The sequence below is a fragment of the Oncorhynchus clarkii genome, chromosome 3 (genome assembly GCF_045791955.1).
Source record: "Oncorhynchus clarkii lewisi isolate Uvic-CL-2024 chromosome 3, UVic_Ocla_1.0, whole genome shotgun sequence".
NCBI classification, from domain to species: Eukaryota; Metazoa; Chordata; class Actinopteri; order Salmoniformes; family Salmonidae; genus Oncorhynchus; species Oncorhynchus clarkii.
In genome coordinates, this window is record NC_092149.1 from 70,870,423 (window position 1) to 70,893,544 (window position 23,122).

The 23,122-nt window shown below is 41.3% G+C and overlaps 1 protein-coding gene and 1 pseudogene across 1 annotated transcript in view; one reads left to right on the plus strand and one right to left on the minus strand.

The window, feature by feature from the left end:
* Nucleotides 1-334: 334 nt before the first annotated feature.
* Nucleotides 335-4,970, minus strand: LOC139385961 (WD repeat-containing protein 3-like; annotated as a pseudogene).
* LOC139403107 (ganglioside-induced differentiation-associated protein 2-like) overlaps nt 4,956-23,122 on the plus strand; it is a 33,417-nt gene continuing 15,250 nt past the window's right edge. Inside the window, exons 1-11 of the mRNA XM_071146822.1 lie at nt 4,956-5,200; nt 8,257-8,475; nt 9,978-10,117; nt 10,520-10,673; nt 11,021-11,109; nt 13,142-13,218; nt 13,654-13,813; nt 19,480-19,630; nt 20,370-20,446; nt 21,543-21,619; nt 21,746-21,885. Of these exons, the coding sequence (XP_071002923.1) occupies nt 8,294-8,475; nt 9,978-10,117; nt 10,520-10,673; nt 11,021-11,109; nt 13,142-13,218; nt 13,654-13,813; nt 19,480-19,630; nt 20,370-20,446; nt 21,543-21,619; nt 21,746-21,885 (1,247 nt within the window). The 5' untranslated portion in view covers nt 4,956-5,200; nt 8,257-8,293. The remainder of the gene's footprint in view (nt 5,201-8,256; nt 8,476-9,977; nt 10,118-10,519; nt 10,674-11,020; nt 11,110-13,141; nt 13,219-13,653; nt 13,814-19,479; nt 19,631-20,369; nt 20,447-21,542; nt 21,620-21,745; nt 21,886-23,122) is intronic.

The following is a 23,122-nucleotide window of genomic DNA, read 5'->3' on the forward strand; positions in this document are numbered from 1 at the left end:
CTAGGGACCTTTGTCTCATGTAGTAAGTGTGTATGTTTCTTATGTGTTATTTTTTAGTTAGCTAGTAAATAAATAATTAAACCAATTTGTGTAGCACTGAATCATTAGCAAGGCTGGGTTTTTTGCAGATGCTTGAGTTTACGACTGTTCAGAATGATGATATGAGGTAATGATTAATAAGAGCTCCAGCTCCAGCTGTTTATTGATGTAATAGATATATACCTTATAGAGTTTAATTCCGGAGATGGTAACTCTTAAAACAACCTCTTCCGTGGTGCCCCAAATCCTAATTAGTTAATTGTTACATGATTAATTTAAATTGGGTTACAATTAAACATAGTTAGATGATTAAATAAATAACAATAATCAGATTAATGAAAGTAAAGTCATGACACAGCTTTGACTGTCTCTTTGTTCTTCTTCGCCACTTCTGCTGCTTTTGGTCTCTCCAGGAACCTGTGAGACACACGAGACGTCAGTGAGAGAGAAACGACACAGAGAAAACACACCTTTATACTTCCACTGTTTGAAATAAATAATAATAAATTAAGTCACTCCGATGGGAAAGGGTGCATTTAGGTCACATAATTGCTTGCCAATCATCAATATTCAACACATTTTTAATAATGGAACTCGAGGCCTCCTCTCCATATGGGAAATGTAACAGCATGGGAGTGAATGTCACCTCTAGAGTTTGGATGTGCTCAAACTTGACTGCATCCCATTGTTGTATCTTCTTTTCCTTCCCCGCTGTGAAGAACAGATGGTTTTGGGAACAAACTGAAGGTACATGATGCTGAGAAAAGAAAGAAGGAGAAGGAAAAGGAAAGCAGATGAGAAATGACAAAACGGCGACATGAAAGAGCAGGTGGGGTGATGTCATCGGTCAGAGGTGGCTAACTAGGACAGTGTTTCTGAAACTGGAGATTAAATTAAATATTTTACTGGAAATGGGGAGAGTGAAGTCAACGTATATTCAATAATATCATATGAGACCGTTGGTAAAGCGTCCACATTAAGCCATTTACACTGACCATATGTCTGACGGCTTAGGACGATGTGTTCTGGCAGTATATTATATATTCATATTAACATTAGGTTATACATTTTCTGTACCTGTCATCATGGGCAAACATAGATCGGTGACAGTCCCCAAAATCCAGACCCCAGATCTTGACGTTTCTGTCTGCAGAACCGGTTGCTATCATGGCACTGTCCTGACAGGTGGAGAAGAAGTAACATTCAGAGTCAAGACAGATTAGACACACATAACACACAGCAACTTTAACCATGCACATTCTATATTAATCTACCGTCACACATTACATTAGTTTTTAGTTTAGATTGGTTTGCCAGATTGAGTACTGGTACTCACATGAGAGATGTCCAGGCAGAACACAGGGAGCTTGTGTCCATACAGAGAGAAGAAGAACTTGAGTGTGTCAGTGTAGAAGACCTTGACGGTACAGTGCAGCAGGGAGACAGCCAACAATCTCTGGTCAGGAGAATATTTCACACATGCAACACATCCTCATCCAGCTGCAGTGTACGCATGCGTTTCATCGTCAGCCTCCTGCAACACACACACACAAACTCCAGTCAAGGGCTCACTCCATAGAAGCTCACCTGAATAACACCATGCAGCCTGGGATCACTAGTACCTGCCTGGACAACATAACTTCTTTGCCTCTAGTATAAAACAGCATTACTGTGTTATTGACAGTATGTGAAACAGAAGGAATACATCTTGGCTTACTTCTGTGCAGCCTCTCCATCCTTAATCAGCTGAAACTCTGACGTCACTATCCCCCTCTGAGGAAATAACATAATCACAGTCAAATAAACAGTCAGAGCAAATGGGAAGGATTGTATTGTATGGGGGCAATCCCACGGTAAAGGAGTGATATTGAGACTTTAAAATGTATGTCAAACAAAGTGCAGATGCAAAGTTTGGTAATGTCATTTTGCTACCAAACTTTGCATCTGCATACTGTTCTTCAAGTAAATTTGCTTTTGTAAAAAAAAATGTGGAAATTGTTCAAAGTAATCATTGTGCATAGAGTTGTATGGTTTGTTTAACTTTTAAAACATTGGTTTTTGTTTGACATACTGTAGATTTTAAAGTGAGTCTCAGCATCACTCTGTAAACGTGGACTTGTCCATGGGCTTTTATCTACAGATAAGGGAAACTTTGGAGTTGCAATGGAGATTGGCACTTTAGAAGATGAGATCCATGAACGCTCTACATGTATTGTGGATGATGTTGAACATGGACAGGTAGATCCTGACAGACAGACAGTACCTGATCAGGAGACGGACAGATGGTCCACAGAGCTCCGTTATGGGCATCGACAGTCTCCAGGAGGGTTCCTGATGCCAAGTCAAAGATCTGAATCTTACCACTCTGACAGGAGAGGAGAGAGACAGACTTGGTTAGCCCATAGACATTACATCATTGTCTCTGTCCCACTATGGCGTCTGTGAGAGCATGGGCAGCGCCAACATGGCAAAAGTCCTCAATGGCACTGCTCATAATAAAACAGGCGTGGGGACTAGAGTCCTCTCTCGGTAAGCCTGAGTTCCACACAATAGTCCAATACTGGATAATACACATCTGCAGAAGTTTGGTGTATGTTAGTGTGTGCATGCATGTGTGTTACCTTGGTTCCTAGGATGATCTGCATTTCTCCAGGGACGAACAGGGAGCAGAGGGCATACTCACACGCCATGGTGCGAATCACCTGCAGGGTAGACCTGTGACAGAGAGAAACTTGGAACTTGTTACGACACCCATTCAGAATGAAGAAAACTTCTTATAATATGTGTCTAGGTGTCATAATATATGTAAACTTTTAAAGATGCTGGAAAGCCTAAACTTTAGGCCCTAAAGCTTTAATTAACTAGATTTAACTTATACAGTGAAACCCCATGGTCAGGTCAATCCTAGCGCTGTGTGACCTGATGTTTCTACCTGTTCCAGACTTTGACAGTGTCCCCGGAGAGGCGGAAGGGACAGCAATGTTGTCTGAGCTGAAGGCCAATGTGCGGGCACCCTGGTCTCCCAGGGCGAGCCTGGAGGTCTTAGTGCCCGTGGGGTTCTTATCAGACGTCTTGAGGCTGTAAGGCTCCACTGTGTTGTTCTGGAGCAGCATGGCTACCTTCAACTCCACACCCGCAAACAGCAGGCAGTCCACCCATCTAGGATATAAAGTGACACAAAATGTTGGTTGGTTGATTGAGTGTGTGAGAGTATGCATGCGTGTGTGTGTGTGTGTGTGTGTGTGTGTGTGTGTGTGTGTGTGTGTGTGTGTGTGTGTGTGTGTGTGTGTGTGTGTGTGTGTGTGTGTGTGTGTGTGTGTGTGTGTGTGTGTGTGTGTACCTAATCTTGGCAGAGGCCTTGATGTTGGTCAGTCTCACAATCTCATAAGCCAGTTTCCTCTCCACCACAGGCTCTGGGGCGTCCTACTCCTCTGCACCCTGCACATCCCTACACGAGGGGACAGCAGCACCTCATCTTTATATATTCACAAATGTAATCATCATAACTGTATATATAAACATTTTAAGTATTTAGTTTGATTGGAATTAGATTCCACACATGTTTGACGAATGTCCCAACTTGAACTACATCTGCAGACTGGTTTTTGCCATGGCTGTAGTGACAGGTGATCTCTACTCTGTCTGCGACTTACCTGGCCTTCTTCTTGGCTCTCTTCAGCTTCTTGGCCATCACCCTCTCCACCTCGTCCTGGCAGCACACTGAACACCTCCAGCACCGCGTCAGAGCCCTGACGAAAGAGAGGGATGGGGAAAAGTAGGAAAGATCAGAGAAGAGAAAAATACACATCATGTTAGCGATCCGAGAAATGTATGACAATAAACCAAACACCGACCTCTATTGGACACTGTACTTATATAATTTCACCTAATTGGTAGTTTAGCAGGTAGAGTAGGGAACAATGAAACATTCAGGGACGTGAGGGTAATGAGGTCGAATACTGCTGAAGGCACTCTATTTAAAATAAATGTATGTGAAACCACACTTTCTGCACTGTTGTTCAAATAAATCGTTTTATTTAGTATAGTATCGCTTATGTCTTAAGCATCCGAAATAATGCCATAGATTCGGTTTTAGAAAAATAGTAATCCTGAAAGCAAAACATGGAAGCATTATGTAAACCTGCTGGTGTTCCAACTGGCCCTACTAAAGTCAACGATTTACCGCTGAGCCACGGAGTTTTGATGAAAACAGTAAAGAGAAAACATGTATATTTGATAATCATACGCTGCTGTTTATTGTTGACCAGCATATATCCCTAATGTGCACTGTGAACCGATTATGAAGCTCTAAGAATTCACCGTTTTTTAGCAGAATTTTGTGAAAGCTCTGAAGCCTTCAGGAAGCTTAACCCTAACCTTAAATTAAGACCAAAAAGCTTATTTTTGTTTTCATTAATTTTTACGATATAACAATATATATTTTGGGGGGGCTATGGTAACTAGTGGAAACCCGTTTTCTGTCTTCTGGGCACACGAGGAAGACCTTACTAATCAAACACATATGTAGTCGAACACAAACTATAAAACAGATTTTTTTTTTTAAATACAGAAACACATAAACACAGAGAGGCAGAAAATACGTATATTTTAAATATGTTGTTATGATTATTGTACTTACAATCTTGTTCAATTGCAATTGAATTATCGATCAGTCACAGTAACTAGTTTTTGTATTTATTACATTAGTCTGTTTTATGGGGTTGCTTCTTGTGTTGTTGTTTATTTTATTACAAAATATCTCTGCTCTATGCCATATATTTGACCGTATATCTAAATGCATAAATTTACCTACAATATAGAAAATGCTCTCGAGGATTTACTTACCGGTAGCTGCAATTCTAATAGGTCCTCTGAATGCTGTACTATGCGTTTTACACAAATTTTGGGATTTATTGTACATCCCTGGGCATTATTCCGGAAGGGATTGTTATGCGTGTTTGGGTTCTTTGTAGTGAATCAGCTGATCAGGTACTCGCCTAACTATAGTAAACGTGACTGTGCGATGGGAATTGGCTTGATCAAATCAAGTTTTGCCATGTTTGTGATCATAACAAAATCATGAAGACTCCCTGCATTCGATGCTTTTTGTAATTCAGTCCTGCTCGGAGTAGACAACATATTCGTGGACGAAGGAAAACGGGTAGGTGTAAATGTTTCTTCTGATTACCTAACGTTAGCTAGATAAATACATACTTGATTTCCTTCCCTTTTTCGACCTGCTACTATTTGCTGCCGTGCTAGCAGGTTATTTGTGAATCAAAGTAAAACGAAAGCAAACGCTGTACTGGTAATGTATGTGATGGTCAGCTGAGCTCGAACTCCATGGTTGGTGATGACGACACATTTTATGTTCTCATTTGATGTTTTCCCCATAAATAGGGCCTATTTAACCGTTCAAATGGTAATAATATAATATGAGTAATGTCACAAGCTAAAACACTAGGAAATGTTTGACCATGCTTCAGTAAACACAAATGTATACTTTTTTTTTCAAGTTATGAAAATTAGCTAGTATATATTTTGTCTTCATTCTGCATTTCATCGAGTCCTTATGGTCCATTCAAATTCCCTGTCTGTTTAGGTGCACTAATGTAACAGTAATGAGTCGGACCTAGTCAGACCTTGCTTGCCATATTCACCCAATTTGATCTAACTGCCACCTAACCTCCCAAAAATGCAATCAGAATATTCCAAACATAATAAAATGTCTACTGACAAATTTGGCTTCTGCTATTTAGGTGATAGGCTTTATTTGGCAGGTTGTAGACTAGAAGTTACAGAAGTCCTGCAACCGGTTAATTTATTACTGTCTAGAACTACACTAAACAAAAATGTAAACGCAACACGTAAAGTGTTGGTTCCATGAGCTGAAATAAAAGATCCAGCAACTTAGCACAGCCATTAAAGAGGAGTGGGACAACATTCCACAGGCCACAATCAACAGCCTGATAAAGCACGGCATGAGGCAAATGGTGATCACATCAGATACTGACTGGTCTTCTGATACACGCCTAGGGTAGCAAATGTTCAGAAGCTTTCCAGTAAATTAAGTTACGCCCTGGAATTTGGGGAATTTAGCTTAAATTCATTTCAATTTTTTTTTTGCTTGTAACAGTTAACCTTTTTTGTGGGATACATGTAAGGCAATTCTAGGGCTGGTGGCATATTTTGGTTAACTATCCCCAATTCAATAGAATTGCAACCCTCTGCATGCACAGTGCATTCTTCCATCACATGTGCAGTGCACTCTCATCACATGTACAGCTGATTCTGAAGATCTTGCACTCTAATGAGATGCTATTGAGCCCACACTACAAGAGCACAGTCACAAGGGACAACAGACACACCGGTCTCTACATTTTCAGAAAAGCTGAAGGCAGTCATCAATGACCTTGGACCACAGAAGGTATTTGCACTGGTGACAGACAATGCTGCGAACATGAAGTCTGCTTGGTCTAAAGTGGAGGGGTCCTACACTCACATCACACCCATTTGCTGTGCTGCTCATGCATTGAATCTGCTTCTCAAGGCCATCATGGCACTGAACAATTGGTTGGATACACTCTACAAGAGAGCCAAGGAAATGGTTAGGTTTGTGAAGGGTCATCAAGTTATAGCAGCAATCTACCTCACCAAGCAAAGTGAGAAGAATAAGAGCACCACATTGAAGCTGCCCAGCAACACCTGTTGGGGTGGTGATGTCATCATGTCTGACAGTCTCCTGGAGGGGAAGGAGTCTCTCCAAGAAATGGCCATATCACAGTCTGCCGATATGGACAGCCCCATCAAGAGGATCTTCCTGGATGATGTATTTTGGGAGAGAGTGGTAAGCAGCCTGAAACCCCTGAAACCTATAGCAGTAGCCATTGCACGGATTGAGGGAGGCAATGCCATCCTGTCTGATGTTCAGACTCTGCTTGCAGATGTAAGAGAAGAAATCCGTACTGCCCTGCCCACTTCACTGTTGCTCCAAGCAGTTCTGAAATGCATCAAAAAGCGTGAAGACTTCTGCCTGAAGCCCATACATGCTGCAGCGTACATGTTGGACCCCAAGTATGCTGGCAAGAGCATCCTGTCTGGTGCAAGGAACAAGGCCTATGGTATCATCATTACCGTGTCTCGTCACCTTGGCCTGGATGAGGTTCTTGGCAGTCTGGCGAAGTACACTTCCAAGCAAGGACTTTGGGATGGAGATACAATATGACAGTCATGCCAACATATCTTATCAGCCACCTGGTGGAAGGGACTTAGTGGATCTGAGAATCTTTCCCCTGTTGCCTACATCATCCTTCAAATCCCACCAACATCAGCCGCCTCAGAGCGTAACTGGTCCTTGTTTGGGAACACACACACCAAAACACAACAGGCTGACCAATACAAGGGTTGACAAATTGGTGGCCATCTGGGCAAATTTGAGGCTTTAAAAGCCTGACAACAAGCCATCCTTAACAAGGTTGGAAAGTGACAGTGAAGATGAGGCCTCAGTCTGATGTTCAAGAGGTGGACATTGAAGAGGTCCAGGGAGAAGACATGGAAGCCTGAGAGGAAGACAACCAATTTCAATTTGAAACTAAATTGTTTTATTTATTTATTTTGGAAGGATTTAATCATTTGCAATTATGTCTACTTATAAGGTAAACGGTTTATGTTTCTGTCTCCATATGATATGGTAAATATATCCAATGCAAAAAACATTTACATTTAAATGGTATTAATATTAATTCCGATATATTCCTATGGAAAGTTTCCACCTCTGAATGTTCCCCAAAATGTGCAACCCTATCCACTCCCCTACTTCTGTGACCAACAGACGCATAACTGTATTCCAAGTCATGTGAAATCCATAGATTAGAGCCTGATGAATTTATTGAAATAAACTGATTTCCTTATATGAACTGTAACTCAGTGAAATCTTTGAAAATGTTGCATTTTATTTTTGTTCAGTGTAATTTTAATCTGTCAGAACAAAGCCTTTCTTTGATTGTGTTTTAATGCTTTTGCTCTACAAAATGGGTTGTTATTTCTACTTTTAACCTACTGAATGATGAACACTGAAACCACCAGACCATTTGTAAACACAAATGTATTCACCACTTGTGACTGTCTGCTGGTCCTTGTCATAACTGTTCCTATTTGGCTCCTGGACAATGGACACTGATATATGCACTTTATGTCTTTCTCTGGCTTTGTTTACAGTGGGGAGCATTGAGGTGTAGGCCAGCGAAGTGCAGGAATGGATCCTCTGGGAGCACGCTCTCAGTTTGTGGAGGTACAGACTCTGTCCACCTGGGAGCGGCAGCCAGACCCTGAGGGAGAAGAGACAGAGAAGGAGTATACCGACAGCCTGGTCAGCCAGGAGGCCTTCCCCTCCCCTTTTCCCTACAGAGAGGACATCAACAGGAAGATTGTGCTCTAGTGAGTATGCACACTGACTGGACCTCTATCTCTAATACCACTTCCCTATCATTTGGTCTCTCTTTTGCTCTCTCGCATTCTCTTTTTTTCTTTATCTCGTGGTCTCTCATTTTCTCATACGTTCATAATCATCAAACTCTTATCAAATGCCTTTGTTGACAGCAATAAGGTCTCTCAAGTTGAATCCCTGGCTTCTTTTGCCTTGTGATTCTGTTATTGCTCCATGCACCTCTCTCTCTCTCTCTCTCCACATGGGCATTCTAGACCCTACCTCATAGATCCTCTTTGTGGAGCGAGGCTGAGCACATGATGTGTTCAGAGGTTCCACTAGTAGGAGTCTCTCAGTAAGACCTTTGTACCCAGGTGGCCTCAAGCCCTCTTCACATTCCTGCTGTTGTTAAAGGAACAGACTGGACTGAACTAAGGCCTTTTTACACAGGTCTTAGGAAAATCACTTTTCTGTTCCTGATTTGTCAGCATTTTCAGGACTTGACACAGTGTTTTGATTGACTTGCACTCCCTTTGCACAAGGATCAACAACGATCACTCCAAGTGCAGGGGTTAAAGTTCTCCGTCACTGCGATGGATTTTCATCATATGGATTTTTTGTGAAGATTTTTTTTTGTTAGGATCTACATATTTTTTCAATTGAAAAGGACTGGGATTGGTCAAACTGTGTTTAATACATGTACAAAATGATCATTTTTTCCTAAAGGTATGATGGCATTACTTTTTTTTACATGAAAGGGGTGCTTAACTTGGCCCCGCAGACAATCGATCTGAGCTCGACTTAAGTTTCATTCATGGGGTTTATTTTTGCTTTAACCCCTGGGGTGTGTACAACAAGGCTTGTTCACAGCCAAACGTTGTGATTATGCCGATGTAGTGAGGAATAAATCATTATGACCTGTCCATTGGCTGTTTGCAAGCTCCAGCATTTAAGTGAAGTGAAACATCACTGTAAACCTGATCGTGCGTCTTCTTTTCTGTTTCAGTAGCTCGGCTGTCTACTGATCTGCACTCCAGTGTCAAGGTTGTCATAGGCTTATTTCTCAATGACTGAAGACTAAGGATGTCATGACTCAGTACCAACTTAACTGCTTGAGTAGTTCCCCTTTTAGATTTTGTCAAAGCAGGGCTATTTTACAAGGAGCACGTGTGCGCCTAAGTTGAAAAATGTAAGCGCACACAAAGCAATTTAGGAGCAAAGTGACATATTTGAGGTGTTATAGATATAATCCTTCATTTTTCTAGGCACACTGGTGCTCCTAAATACAAATTCCAGGTCGCACAGTAAAATATTTAGGCGCATAACTGTAGAGCCCTGCAAAGCCCTGTGGGCAGGATCTTAACTCCGTAAACACACCTGTAGTCAAACTTAAACTGTTGTGTAAATCATCCATGAATGTCAAAGAGAGATACGCAAGCTCCAACCTCACACTGCACGACCAATACAGAGTTAAAATATCTAACCCTCTTTCTTTCTGCTGTCTCCTCTCAAGTAATGGCGACGTGGCCCTGCTGAACTGCACAGCGATTGTCAACACGAGTAACGAGACTCTGACGGACAAAAACCCCATCTCTGAGAGCATCCTCTTACACGCTGGGCCTGAGCTTCGAGATGAGCTGCTCAAACTGAACGGTAGGGGGCACCACTGAGTTATCAGGTCAAGGACAACGTACAAAACAAGAGAAAATATTTTGACATGGATGAGGTACTATATCAACTTGATCAATCAGAATGCTTATTTTCGTTGTCCAAATTCTGTTGGTTTGTGTCTACTGAAAATGACCTTGTGTTATGCTGTCAAAATGAATGTCATGTGTTAACATCATGTGAGCACTGGAGACAAACACATTACTGCCAGCTTTTTAAACCACTTGCTAATATTCAAACGGGGGGAAAAAGTGTTAGATTGGGTCTTGTTGCTGTGTGTGTTGCTATGTAAATCCCTTTCAAGGCTGTGTTCATGGTGAAGAATGTTATATTTGTGTGTTCTGTGTGGGATATACTCTTGTATTACCTGTATGTGTTTATCCACAGGATGTCGGACAGGCGAGGCGAAAATGACCAAAGGCTTTAACCTGGCGGCACGTTTTATCATCCACACGGTGGGCCCCAAGTACAAAGCCAAGTACAGGACGGCTGCTGAGAGCTCACTGTACAGCTGCTATAGGAACGTCATGCAGCTCGCCAAGTAAGACATTAACTCATCATTAGTCTACATGAAGTTGACTGTATTGCATAAGTACAACACATTGTTCTATGTGTTCCACCTCGTGTTCATTTGGCATTCCGCTAGGTGTGACTGGGACAGCAGGCCTGCTGATTACATCACAGCTTGTTCACACACACGTGTTTACTCCCCACATAACACGTCTGTGTGGAGCTCCAGGTGCTCCCTTACTGACCATTAACCTCATGTTTTTTTGTAAAAACAATTTACTGTGTTTGGTGTGTACTGTACTGTCAATTGAATGGGGTTTGTGGTGTGTACTGTTAGTATGTGGAGTTGTGTGAGAGCTGATGTTTGTGTCTTTGCAGAGAGCAGGCCATGGCATCTGTGGCCTTCTGTGTGGTAAGCACAACTAAGAGAGGATACGCACTAGAGGACGCCACACACATCGCCTTCAGTAAGACACGCACACATTCACTAATAATGATCTCTCATACAGTAGCGTACCCTACACCTTGTCACATCATTTTAAGTAGCTTTGAACTATTATTTATTTGTTAGACATTTTGCAGGATGAAATCTCTTGAGATGCAACATCTCGTTTTCAAGAATATCCTAATGAAATAAACTAAAACAAACAAACAATACTTAGAACAAATCATAATATGGCAACTACTAACAATAACAATTAACTAATAATATTTTATTAAACTTACATTAACAGGAAATTAAAAGTTGTAGATCTACAAATACAACTAATAAAAACTACTGCTACAAATATCAATTCAACTACCAATACAACTGCTACAACTACCAATACAACTACTGCTACAACTACCAATACAACCCCCCCCCCCCCCCCCCCCCCAAGGGGTGTAGAGAACATTTAGCATTTTTAACACATTTCATGCAATTCTACTCATTTTTCCATGGGGTGGAGAGAAATATACTGGGTACATATTTATTTTTGTCTTTTGGAAATTGGCTGCCAGTTTCCCATCCCTGACATGTGTATATATGCATGCATGCATGCATGCATACAAATACCGACCAAAAATAAATAATAAAACGCAACATGTAAAGTGTTGGTCCCATATTTCATGAGCTGAAGTAAAAGATCCAATAAATGTTCCATATGCACAAAAAGTTTGTCTCTCAAATGTTGTGCACAAATTTGTTTAAATACCTGTTCGTGAGCATTTCTCCTTTGCTAAGATACTCCATCCACCTGACAGGTGTGGCATATCAAGAATCTGATTAAACAGCATGATCATCACACAGGTGCACCTTGTGCTGGGGGCAATAAAGGCCACTCTAAAATGTGCAGTTTTGTCACACAACACAATGCAACAGCTGTCTCACGTTTTGAGGGTGTGTGCAATTGGCATGCTGACTGCAGGAATGTCCACCAGAGCTGTTGCCAGAGAATTTAATGTTAATTTCTCTACCATAAGCTGCCTACAGCATTGTTTTTAAGATAATTTGGCATTATGTCCAACCGGCTCACATACGCAGACCACATGTAACCACGCCAGCCCAGGACCTCCACATCCGGCTTCTTTACCTGTGGGATCATCTGATACCAGCCTCCCGGACAGCTAATGAAACTGAGGAGTATTTCTGTTTATTTAAATGGACTGGTTTCCTTATATGAACTTGTTGAATTTTTTTTTGCGTTTTTGAATTTTTGGTGTATGTGTGTGTGTAAGAAAGCCCTTTTTTAAATGCGAAGAACAAACTGTTTTTAACTAATAAAAACATCACCATGTGCAGATTTGTGTGTGTATATATATATATATATATATACAAATTTCTTATATTAATTCAGTAATTATTAATGTACTGATTTCTATAGGTAAATGATTCTAGTCAGTTTGTATCTGAAAGATCTTATGCCAATCTCATGAAGTACCCTTAGCATTTGTAAATGCTGCTGTTGTCAAAAGCAGTACTGTGAGTCTTGTATCATTAGGTGTTCCATAATATATAAACAGGGACATTTTTTAAGTTGATAGATTTCAAAATAAATTGGTACCAATGCAGTTGTCTTCTGTTTGAATAAGTGATTCATACATTGTTTAATGATGTGTCTTATAATTGCATCCAATAATGAATCGGCAAAGATATGTTATAAATTAAATCTAATTCGCAAAGTAAGGTCTTGGTTGTGTTTTGGTAGATGATGTCACCATAGTCTATGATAGGATGCAGCATTCCGGTTACTAAGGTCTTTTAAATGGATATAGTAATACAATTAATAGATCTGTATAGTAAACAAAGCTTATAGTTAACTGTTTTTCTAAAATAATCAATATGCTTTCCAAAAGATTCAGATTCAATACTTAATCCCAGATATTTCAAACAATCAACACTTTCCAGCCTTGCAACTATTCATACTGGCATGATGTTTCATAACTCATCCATGACCCCTGACCTATGTGAAACATATGACTGTGTCTCTGGAGTGTGTAACTGTTGTTTTTTTGCAGGAACGGTCCGCAGGTTCCTCGAGAACCATGGAAAGAGCATAGAGATGGTGGTGTTCGCTGTGACGGATACGGAAGAGGTGTGTTCTTATATTCTTCTCTGCACATACCTTTGATGTTTTACACATTCCTAGGTTTATGTGCACATAAATGTACTGGCTTATTCTTAGGGCAACCAACATTTTCTGTAGTGTAACTGAACTCAAGGTAATGTTTGGAGCTGTGTTTCGTAGGCCATGTTTCCATGGTTTATTGTGATTATTCACTAATTTGTTATTCGTAGAGAACGTAAAATATTTAAAAGATGACATGAGTGTTCCAGTATGAGGTAATTATTCATGTCAAAAGAAGGCAGACACAACAGACCAACTATTTTATTGATAAGGAGTATGTTTATTATTTTTATATCAGTCTGGGGAAACTAAGGGTTTTTGTGTTAGACTGCATGTGCTGTCTATTTTATGGCATTATTTTGTTATGTTTGTGTAACATTTGTTTTTGTATATGTGTCTTAGCCTACATACAGGAAGCTGCTTCCTCTCTACTACCCTCGTTCTGAGGAAGAGGAGCGCGCCAGCCTGCCCCTAATCCCTGCCGACATTGGCAACTCGGAGGGTGAGCCTGTCGTCCCAGAGAGACAGATCCGCATCGCTGAGAAACCAGGCAGTCTGGAAGGTAAGACTACATTTCCCACAACCCACTAGGTGCAACTCATCTCCTAGCTGCAAAACTGAACATGGTTTCAATGTTTATCATAGTACATAGTAACAACTTCCATTCCATGTACAATACCAGTCAAAAGTTTGGACACACCTACTTATTCAAGGGTTTTTCTTTATTTTACTATTTTCTACATTGTAGAATAATAGTGAAGACATCAAAACTATTAAATAACACATATGGAATCATGTAGTAACCAAAAAAGTGTTGTTGCTGAGCACTTGCTTTTCCATCACTCTGCGGTCCACCTCATCCCAAACGATCTCGATTGGGTTGAGATTGGGTGATTGTGGAGTCCAGGTCATCTGATGCAGCACTCCATCACTCTCCTTCTTGGTCACATAGCCCTTATACAGCCTGGATGTGTGTTAGGTCATTGTCCTGTTGAAAAACAAATGATAGTCCCACTAAGCGCAAACCATATGGGAGGCGTATCGCTGCAGAATGCTGTGGTCGACATGCTGGTAAAGTGTACCTTGAATTCTAAATGTATCACCGACAGTGTCACCAGCAAAGCACTCCCACACAATCACAACTCCTCCATGCTTCACGGTGGGAACCACACAAGTGGAGATCATCTGTTCACCTACTCTGCGTCTCACAAAGACATGGCAATTGGAACATAAAATCAAAAATTTGGACTCATCAGACCAAAGGACAGATTTCCACCGGTGTAATGTCTATTGCTTGTGTTTCTTGGCCCAAGCAAGTCTCTAATTCTTAATGGTGTCCTTTAGTATTGGTTTCTTTGCAGGAATTTGACCATGAAGGCCTGATTCACGCAGACTCTGAACAGTTGATGTTGAGATGTTTCTGTTACTTGAACTCTGAAACATTTTATTTGGGGCTGGTAACTCTAATCCTCTGCAGCAGAGGATAACTCTGGGTCTTCCTTTCCTATGGCGGTCCTGATGAGACCCAGTTCCATCATAGTGCTTGATGATTTTTGCGACAGCACTTGAACAAACATTCAAAGTTCTTGACATTTTCTGGATTGACTGACCTTCATGTCTTAACGTAATGATGGGCTGTCGTTTCTCTTTGCTTGTTGGAGCTGTTCTTGACATAATATGGACTTGGTCTTTTACCAAATAGGGCTATCTTCTGTATACCACCCCTACCTTGTCACAACACAACTGATTGGCTCAAATGCATTAAGAAGGAAAGAAATTCCACAAATGAACTTTTAACAAGGCACACCTGTTAATTAAAATGCATTATATGAAGCTGGTTGAGAGAATGCAAAGCTGCTATCAAGGCAAAGGGTGGTTACTTTGAAGAATCTCAAATATAAAATGGTAATAATAGACCTGCTGCCACCAGCAGTCCTGTGCAGCAGCTGTAGTTCCAGGAGTCTGAACAGAACTAGCTAGTGCTGCCTTGTTTAGGTGCTGTGTCCATGGATAAACACTCAGTGGACATAGGATAAGAATGCAGGAGGATCTGTCATAGTCGAGTCAGTGGAACAACTCAGTCATATCCTCAACGGTGCGAGCACACACAACACATACCGAGTGAGGGATCTTACGTCAGATTGGAAGGCAGTAGGAGCCATCTAATTGTTAAATTAAGCATGTCTTCCTGTTGATTAATATTTTCCAATGAGCAGGTGCAGTAACTGCAGAAAGGAGGACATACGGTGCCTTCGGAATGTATTCAGACCCGTTGACTTTTTCCACATCGTTACAGCCTTATTCTAAAATGCATTAAATACAATGAAAAAGTGAAAACAGGTTGTTAGAAATGTTATCAAATGTATTAAAAAAAAAAAAAAAAACTGAAATAACCTATGTAAATAAGTATTCAAACCCTTTGCTATGAGACTCAAAGTTGAGCTCAGGTGCATCCTGTTTTCGTTGATCATCCTTGAGATGTTTCTATAACTTGATTGGAATCCACCTGTGGTAAATTTAATTGATTTGGAAAGGCACACACCTGTCTATATAAGGTTCATCAGTTGACAGTGCATGTCAGAGCAAAAACTAAGCCATGAGGTCGAAGGAATTGTCCATAGAGCTCCGAGACAGGATCGTGTCAAGGCACAGATCTGGGGAAGGGTATGAAATCATTTCTGCAGGATTTGAAGGTCCCTAAGAACATAGTGGCCTCCATCATTCTTAAATGGAAGAAATTTGAAACCACCAAGACTCTTCCTAGAGCTGGCCGTCTGGCCAAACTGAGCAATCAGGGGAGAAGGTTCTTGGTCAGGATTCCGATGGTCACTCTGACAGAGCTCCATAGTTGCTGTGGAGATGGGAGAACCTTCCAGAAGGACAATCATCTCTGCAGAACTCCACCAATCAGGCCTTTATGGTAGAGTGGCCAGACTGAAGCCAAAAGGCACCTAAAGACTCCCAGACCATGAGAAACAAGATTCTCTGGTCTGATGAAACCAAGATTGAACTCTTTGGCCTGAATGCCAAGCATCACGTCTGGAGGAAACCTGGCACCATCCCTACGGTGAAGTATGGTGGGGGCAGCATCATGCTGTGGGGATGTTTTCCAGCGGCAGGGACTGGAAGACTAGTCAGGATCAAGGGAAAGATGAACACAGCAAAGTACAGAGAGATCCTTGATGAAAACCTGCTCCAGAGTGCTCAGGACCTCAGACTGGGAGCGAAGGTTCACCCTCCAACAAGACAACGACCATAAGCACGCAGCCAAGACAACACAGGAGTGGCTTCGGAACAAGTCTCTGAATGTCCTTGAGCGGCCCAGCCAGAGCCTGGACTTGAACTCGAACAAACATATCGAAAGAGTAGAGGTCGACCGATTTATGATTTTTCAACGCCGATACCAATTATTGGAGGACCAAAAAAAGCCGATACCGATTAATCGTACAATTTTGATTAAAATTATTATTATTATTTATTTTTTTATTTTAAAAAAACTATTTTTTTAATTTGTAATAATGATAATTACAACAATACTGAAAAAAGTGTTAATTAACTTAATATAATACATCAATCAAATCTATTTAGCCTCAAGTAAATAATGAAACATGTTCAATTTGGTTTAAATAATGCAAAAACAAAGTGTTGGAGAAGAAAGTAAAAGTGCAGTATGTGCCATGTAAAAAAAGCTAACGTTTAAGTTCCTTGCTCAGAACATGAGAACATATGAAAGCTGGTGGTTCCTTTTAACATGAGTCTTCAATATTCCCAGGTACGAAGTTTTAGGTTGAGGTTATTATAGGAATTATAGGACTATTTCTCTCCTATACCATTTGTATTTCATATACCTTTGACTATTGGATGTTCTTATAGGCACTTTAGTATTGCCCGTGTAACAGTATAGCTTCCGTCCCTCTCCTCGCCCCTACCTGGGCTCGAACCAGGAACACATCGACAACATCCACCCTTGAAGCATTGTTACCCATCGCTCCACAAAAGCTGCGGCCCTTGCAGAGCAAGGGGAACAACAACTCCGTCTCAGAGCGAGTGACGTTTGAAACGCTATTAGCGCGCACCCCACTAACTAGCTAGCACCCCGCTAACTAGCTAGCCATTTCACATCGGTTACACCAGCCTAATCTCGCTCAAACAGCTCAATGCTTGACGCACAACGAAGAGCTGCTGGCAAACGCACGAAAGTGCTGTTTGAATGAATGCTTACGAGCCTGCTGCTGCCTACCACCGCTCAGTCAGACTGCTATATCAAGTCATAGACTTAATTATAACATAATAACACACAGAAATATGAGCCTTTGGTCATTAATTTGGTCAAATCCGAAAACTATCATTTCGAAAACAAAACGTTTATTCTTTCAGTGAAATACGGAACCGTTCTGTATTTTATCTAACGGATGGCATCCCTAAGTCTAAATATTGCTGTTACATTTTACAACCTTCAATGTTATGTCATAATTATGTACAATTCTGGCAAATTAATTACGGTCTTTGTTAGGAATAAATAGACTTCACACAGTTCGCAACGAGCCAGACGGCCCAAACTGCTGCATATAACCCGACTGCTTGCACGGAACGCAAGAGAAGTTACACAATTTCCCTAGTTATAATAAATTCATGTTAGCAGGCAATATTAACTAAATATGCAGGTTTAAAAATATATACTTGTGTATTGATTTTAAAGAAAGGTATTGATGGTTAGGTACACATTGGTGTAACGACAGTGCTTTTACCGCGAATGCGCTTGTTAAATCATCACCCGTTTGGCAAAGTAGGCTGTGATTCGATGAGAAATTAACAGGCACCACATCAATCAATCTAGCAGGACATGCTAGATAACTACACATGGTTGATGATATTACTAGTTTAACTAGTGATTATGTTAAGATTGATTGTTTTTTATAAGATAAGTTTAATGCTAGCTGGCAACTTACCTTGGCTTCTTGCTGCCCTCACGTAACAGGTAGTCAGCCTGCCACGCAGGCTCCCCGTGGAGTGCAATGTAAGGCAGGTGGTTAGAGCGTTGAACTAGTAACCGGAAGGTTGCAAAAACGAATCCCCGAGCTGACAAGGTAAAAAATCTGTTGTTCTGCCCCTGAACAAGGCAGTTAACCCACCAGGCCGTCATTGAAAATAAGAATGTGTTCTTAAGCTTTATTTTGGTGTATTGCACTTGTGATTTTATGAAAGTTAAATATTTCTAATAATTTAATTTGAATTTCACGCTCTGCAATTTCACCGGATGTTGTCGAGCGGAACGTCTAGCCGTAACAGGTTTTAACTAACATGCCTAGTTAAAGGTTTAAATTGATATGAAAACTTGAAATCGGCCCTAATTAATCGGCCATTCCGATTAATTGGTCGACCTCTACTGGAGAGACCTGAAAATAGCTGTGCAGCAACGCTCCCCATCCAACCTGACAGAGCTTGAGAGTATCTGCAGAGAAAAATGGGAGAAACTCCACAAATACAGGTGTTTATAAATTTAGCAAAAATGTTTTTAAAAAACGTTTTTTTGCTTTGTCACTATGGGGTATTGTGTGTAGATTGATGAGGGGGGGAAAAAACAGTACTTTTTAGAATAAGGCTGGAACATAACAAAAGGCACTGTATGTCTTCAATAAAGGAATCCAAGATGGCCTCCCTCTTGTTTTTTGGGGTGTTGAATATGTTTCTCTTTCAGTAAGGTTTTTTTTATATTTTTTTATGTGTTTGTGTACTGAACTATAGTGCTGAACTGGTGCTGAACTAAAAGTTTGTTAGTATCAAGATTGTGTGTGTACCTCTTTTTTTGATGACTGTTGTCCATATGGTGCTCCAGACCCAGAGGTGTTGATCCAAGACAAACAGGCTGTGTGTGGGTCAGGCCCAATGACAAACACTGGAATCAACACACACATATTCTGCCTAATCCAGAAAGGCCATGGATGAGCTGCTTCTCTTGCCTTGGGCTGGATGGCTCAGGACTGGGAGGACAGCCCAAGGTCTAGACACTAGACAATTGAAATAAACACACTGGAGAGACCGGCCAGGTTTCACAACCAGTGAACATGTGAAGTGTGATGTTTCATGCTTATTTTGTGTATTTGTGTGGCTTTTCACAGCAGTGCTTTGAAATATTATATTTGTTGATACAACATTGAGGGAGAGTATTTATGTATTTTAGAGTTGGAAGTAGTTTCATAGAATGATGTGTCTGTGTGTACTGGGTAGATGACTGTGAGGAGGAGACTCTGGACTCAGACCTGGGCCAGGTGGGGAATCATGCGTTTGCCCGGATGGAGGGAGATGTGGACAAACAGCGCAAACTCATCCTGCAGGGCCAGCTGTCTGACGCAACCATTCACAAACAGCACCAGAGAAAGTGAGTCTAACACAACTTGTAAACAGATGGGCAGTATTTCTGTTACATGTATTTGAAATACCTATTTGAATTACTTCTGAGTGTTTTGTATGTTGTATTTAACTGAGCTGAACTACACTATTATGTAACAAGATACTTTCGAAAGCTGTAATTTGTATTTTCAAAATACAATTCTATACCATTTATTTTATAGTGGTTCACAATTGTATGGCCCCCTTTCTCCCTACATTGGTAACAAAAGTCTGATGGCACTGGTGTAATACAAGTGTTGGGCTAAATTAACAAAATGTATATGTAAAAATGAACAATTGCCAAGTATGCTGAGTAGAATTCTAATGAGCTACCCCCGAAACAAGGCCAATGGCAATACCCAGTGTGCTTTGCAGTTGTTCATTTTCACATTTACATTTTGGTCATTTAGCAGACACTCTTCTCCAGAGTGACAGTGCATTCAGCGAAGGTAGACGAACGACAACATTTCAGTCAGAGCACGTAAGACGTTTCTGTAGCCGTTACAGAGAACGTTGTTTCTGTTCAGACAGCTACTTGCAAATCTATTTTTTGTATTTTAAAATACAAAACACATGTATTTTAATTAAATACAATACTTTTATTTTGATACATTGGTCTTTAGGGTATGCATCCTATACCCTAGTTTTACCAACATTTACAGTACACCCTTAGCCAGTACAATACTGAGTGTTGACATAATGTGTTATAACCTCTCTTGTTGTTGCAGTTATAACCGTTGGTTATGTCGAGCCAGGGCAGAGGACTTGTCTGACATAGCAGCACTGAAAGCCTTATATCAAACTGGTGAGTTGGGAGAGTGTGAGTTCGTGCGTGGTTTTCTCTGTGTTTGATCTCTAGTTTGTTGGATGGAAATCTTTTTTCCAGCTCATCAAGGGGGAGATGATCCGTTTTCAAATTTTTCCTTATCAGGATTACAAATGGCCTCCGTGGTCATGGCAGGATGACTTACTTTCACTCTTTCTCTCCCTCTCCTTTTAATATTTATTTTATTTAACCTTTATTTAACTAGGCAAGTCAGTTAAGAACAAATTCTTATTTACAATGACGGCCTACCCCGGCCAAACCCAAACCCGGATGACACTGGGCCAATTGTGCGCCGCTGTATGGCACTCCCAATCCCGGCCGGTTGTGATACAGCCTGGGATCAAACCAGGGTCTGTAGTGACGCCTCTAGCACTGAGATTATTTTTTTTTACCATTATTTTACCAGGTAAGTTGACTGAGAACACGTTCTCATTTACAGCAACAACCTGGGGAATAGTTACAGGGGAGAGGAGGGAGATGAATGAGCCAATTGTAAGCTGGGGATGATTAAGTGACCGTGATGGTATGAGGGACAACTTGGGAATTTAGCCAGGACACCGGGGTTAACACCCCTACTCTTACGATAAGTGCTATGGGATCTTTAATGACCTCAGAGTCAGGACACCCGTTTAAAGTCCCATCCGAAAGATGGGACCCTACACAGGGAAGTGTCCCCAATCACTGCCCTTGGGCATTGGGATATTGTTTAGACCAGAGGAAAGAGTGCCTCCTACTGGCCCTCCAACACCACATCCAGCAGCTTCTGGTCTCCCATCCAGGGACTGACCAGGACCGACCCTATGCATTTCCTTAGACCACTGCGCCACTCAGGATCTCCTGCTCTCCCTCGTTCTCTTACTGTCTCTTGCCTCATTCTCTCTGTTCCCACACTTTCATTTGGTTTCATTTAGTTCTTTGGTTCATTTGTTTGTATTTATTTTTCAGCGATGGCGATTTATAAAGAGGGGCTCATAACACCCTCCTGTTTCAGTGAGTGTAATTGTTCCATGTATCCTCTAGGAGGCAGTGTAGTAACACTGGCAGGCCACTGGTCCATGTGTGTGTGTTCCCACAGGTGTTGACATGTGTGGCAGGACGGTGATGGTTCTTGTTGGCAGAAATATTCCTGTGACCCTCATCGACATGGAAAAGGTACCAGGCCTCATTCGCAGGCAAGATCATGAACGTTACAGTTTTAGTGGTGCAATAGAATACAGATGAATGTTGTTGCTCTGTGTGAAAGCCTTGACCGCTCCACCACGTGTGTCTCCACTGCAGGCCCTGCTGTACTTCATCCATGTCATGGACCACATCACAGTGAAGGAGTATGCAATGGTTTACTTCCACACTCTGACCGGAGAACACAACCATCTGGACTCTGAATTCCTTAAGAAGCTCTACGAGATTGTAGATGCCAAGTAAGACACGTACACCATGCCTTTTATTGATTTAGTGAGGCGAGAGAGAGCTAGATTAACTGAAGGCTATATAGACAATTAGACTGTTTGTTACCAGATACGATGTGCGAATCAAATCTGAACGCGTGAGATGAAACTGGTCTTCAGCAAGTCCTTTCCATGAATGAGGTTTTACCATGAAATTGTTATGGGCTCTATGAGCTGTCAGTTGTAGTTTGTTCTTTAGAGAGTACAGTTGGCTCATCCTCCAGTAAGACCGGCGTTTCGTTTCATTGACCAGTGCTGGTTTATCACCTTTTTGTATAGCATCCAAGTTTATTGTTCACACTGCCAAGGAGCTCGGAGAAGGTTCCCAGAAAGCGTTGGCAGTAATGGCAGTGAGGCGCCCAAAATCTGAGACGCTAACATTACGAAAGCATTAGCATTTCCTGCCAGCGCTACAACCTTCACTGAACAAACAGCCTGTTGCAGACAACAATCAGCCATGAGTGAACTTTATGTGCAATTGAAGAAAACGGCATAAATTTCCCTTCCTCTGTGTCAAGACTAAGAAAAGCACCATACACTGAGCAGTACCAATGTCAACACTATACAACCCTGACCTTGTGTGCCTCTATTTGAGTCAACCATGAAACAATTTTTCTTTGTCTACTCACACCATCGCACTGGACTGGAGCTGAAAACCACATACTGCCAATGAATACTAGATGGCTTCTCACCCTCAACCCTATAGCCGTAGATAAAGCAGCACCACTCACACCCACAGTATCTCCTCAGCAGTGGGCAGTTTCACCCAGTCATTCTGAGAAATCTAAAGGGAGATATAGACTGTCAGCCTCTGGACATACCACATAACTTATTTTGTGACAACGGAGATTCCAGTCTTTGAAGCTAGTTTTTGTCGTCATTGAAAAATCTGTTGGGGGTTTTATCTAGTGTTCCTATGATCTAACGGAAAGTCATCTCACTTATTAGTAGATCAACCGAGTTTATCAAATCAAATGTATTTATATAGCCCTTCGTACATCAGCTGATATCTCAAAGTGCTGTACAGAAACCCAGCCTAAAACCCCAAACAGCAAGCAATGCAGGTGTAGAAGCACGGTGGCTAGGAAAAACTCCCTAGAAAGGCCAAAACCTAGGAAGAAACATAGAGAGGAACCAGGCTATAAGGGGTGGCCAGTCCTCTTCTGGCTGTGCCGGGTGGAGATTATAACAGAACATGGCCAAGATGTTC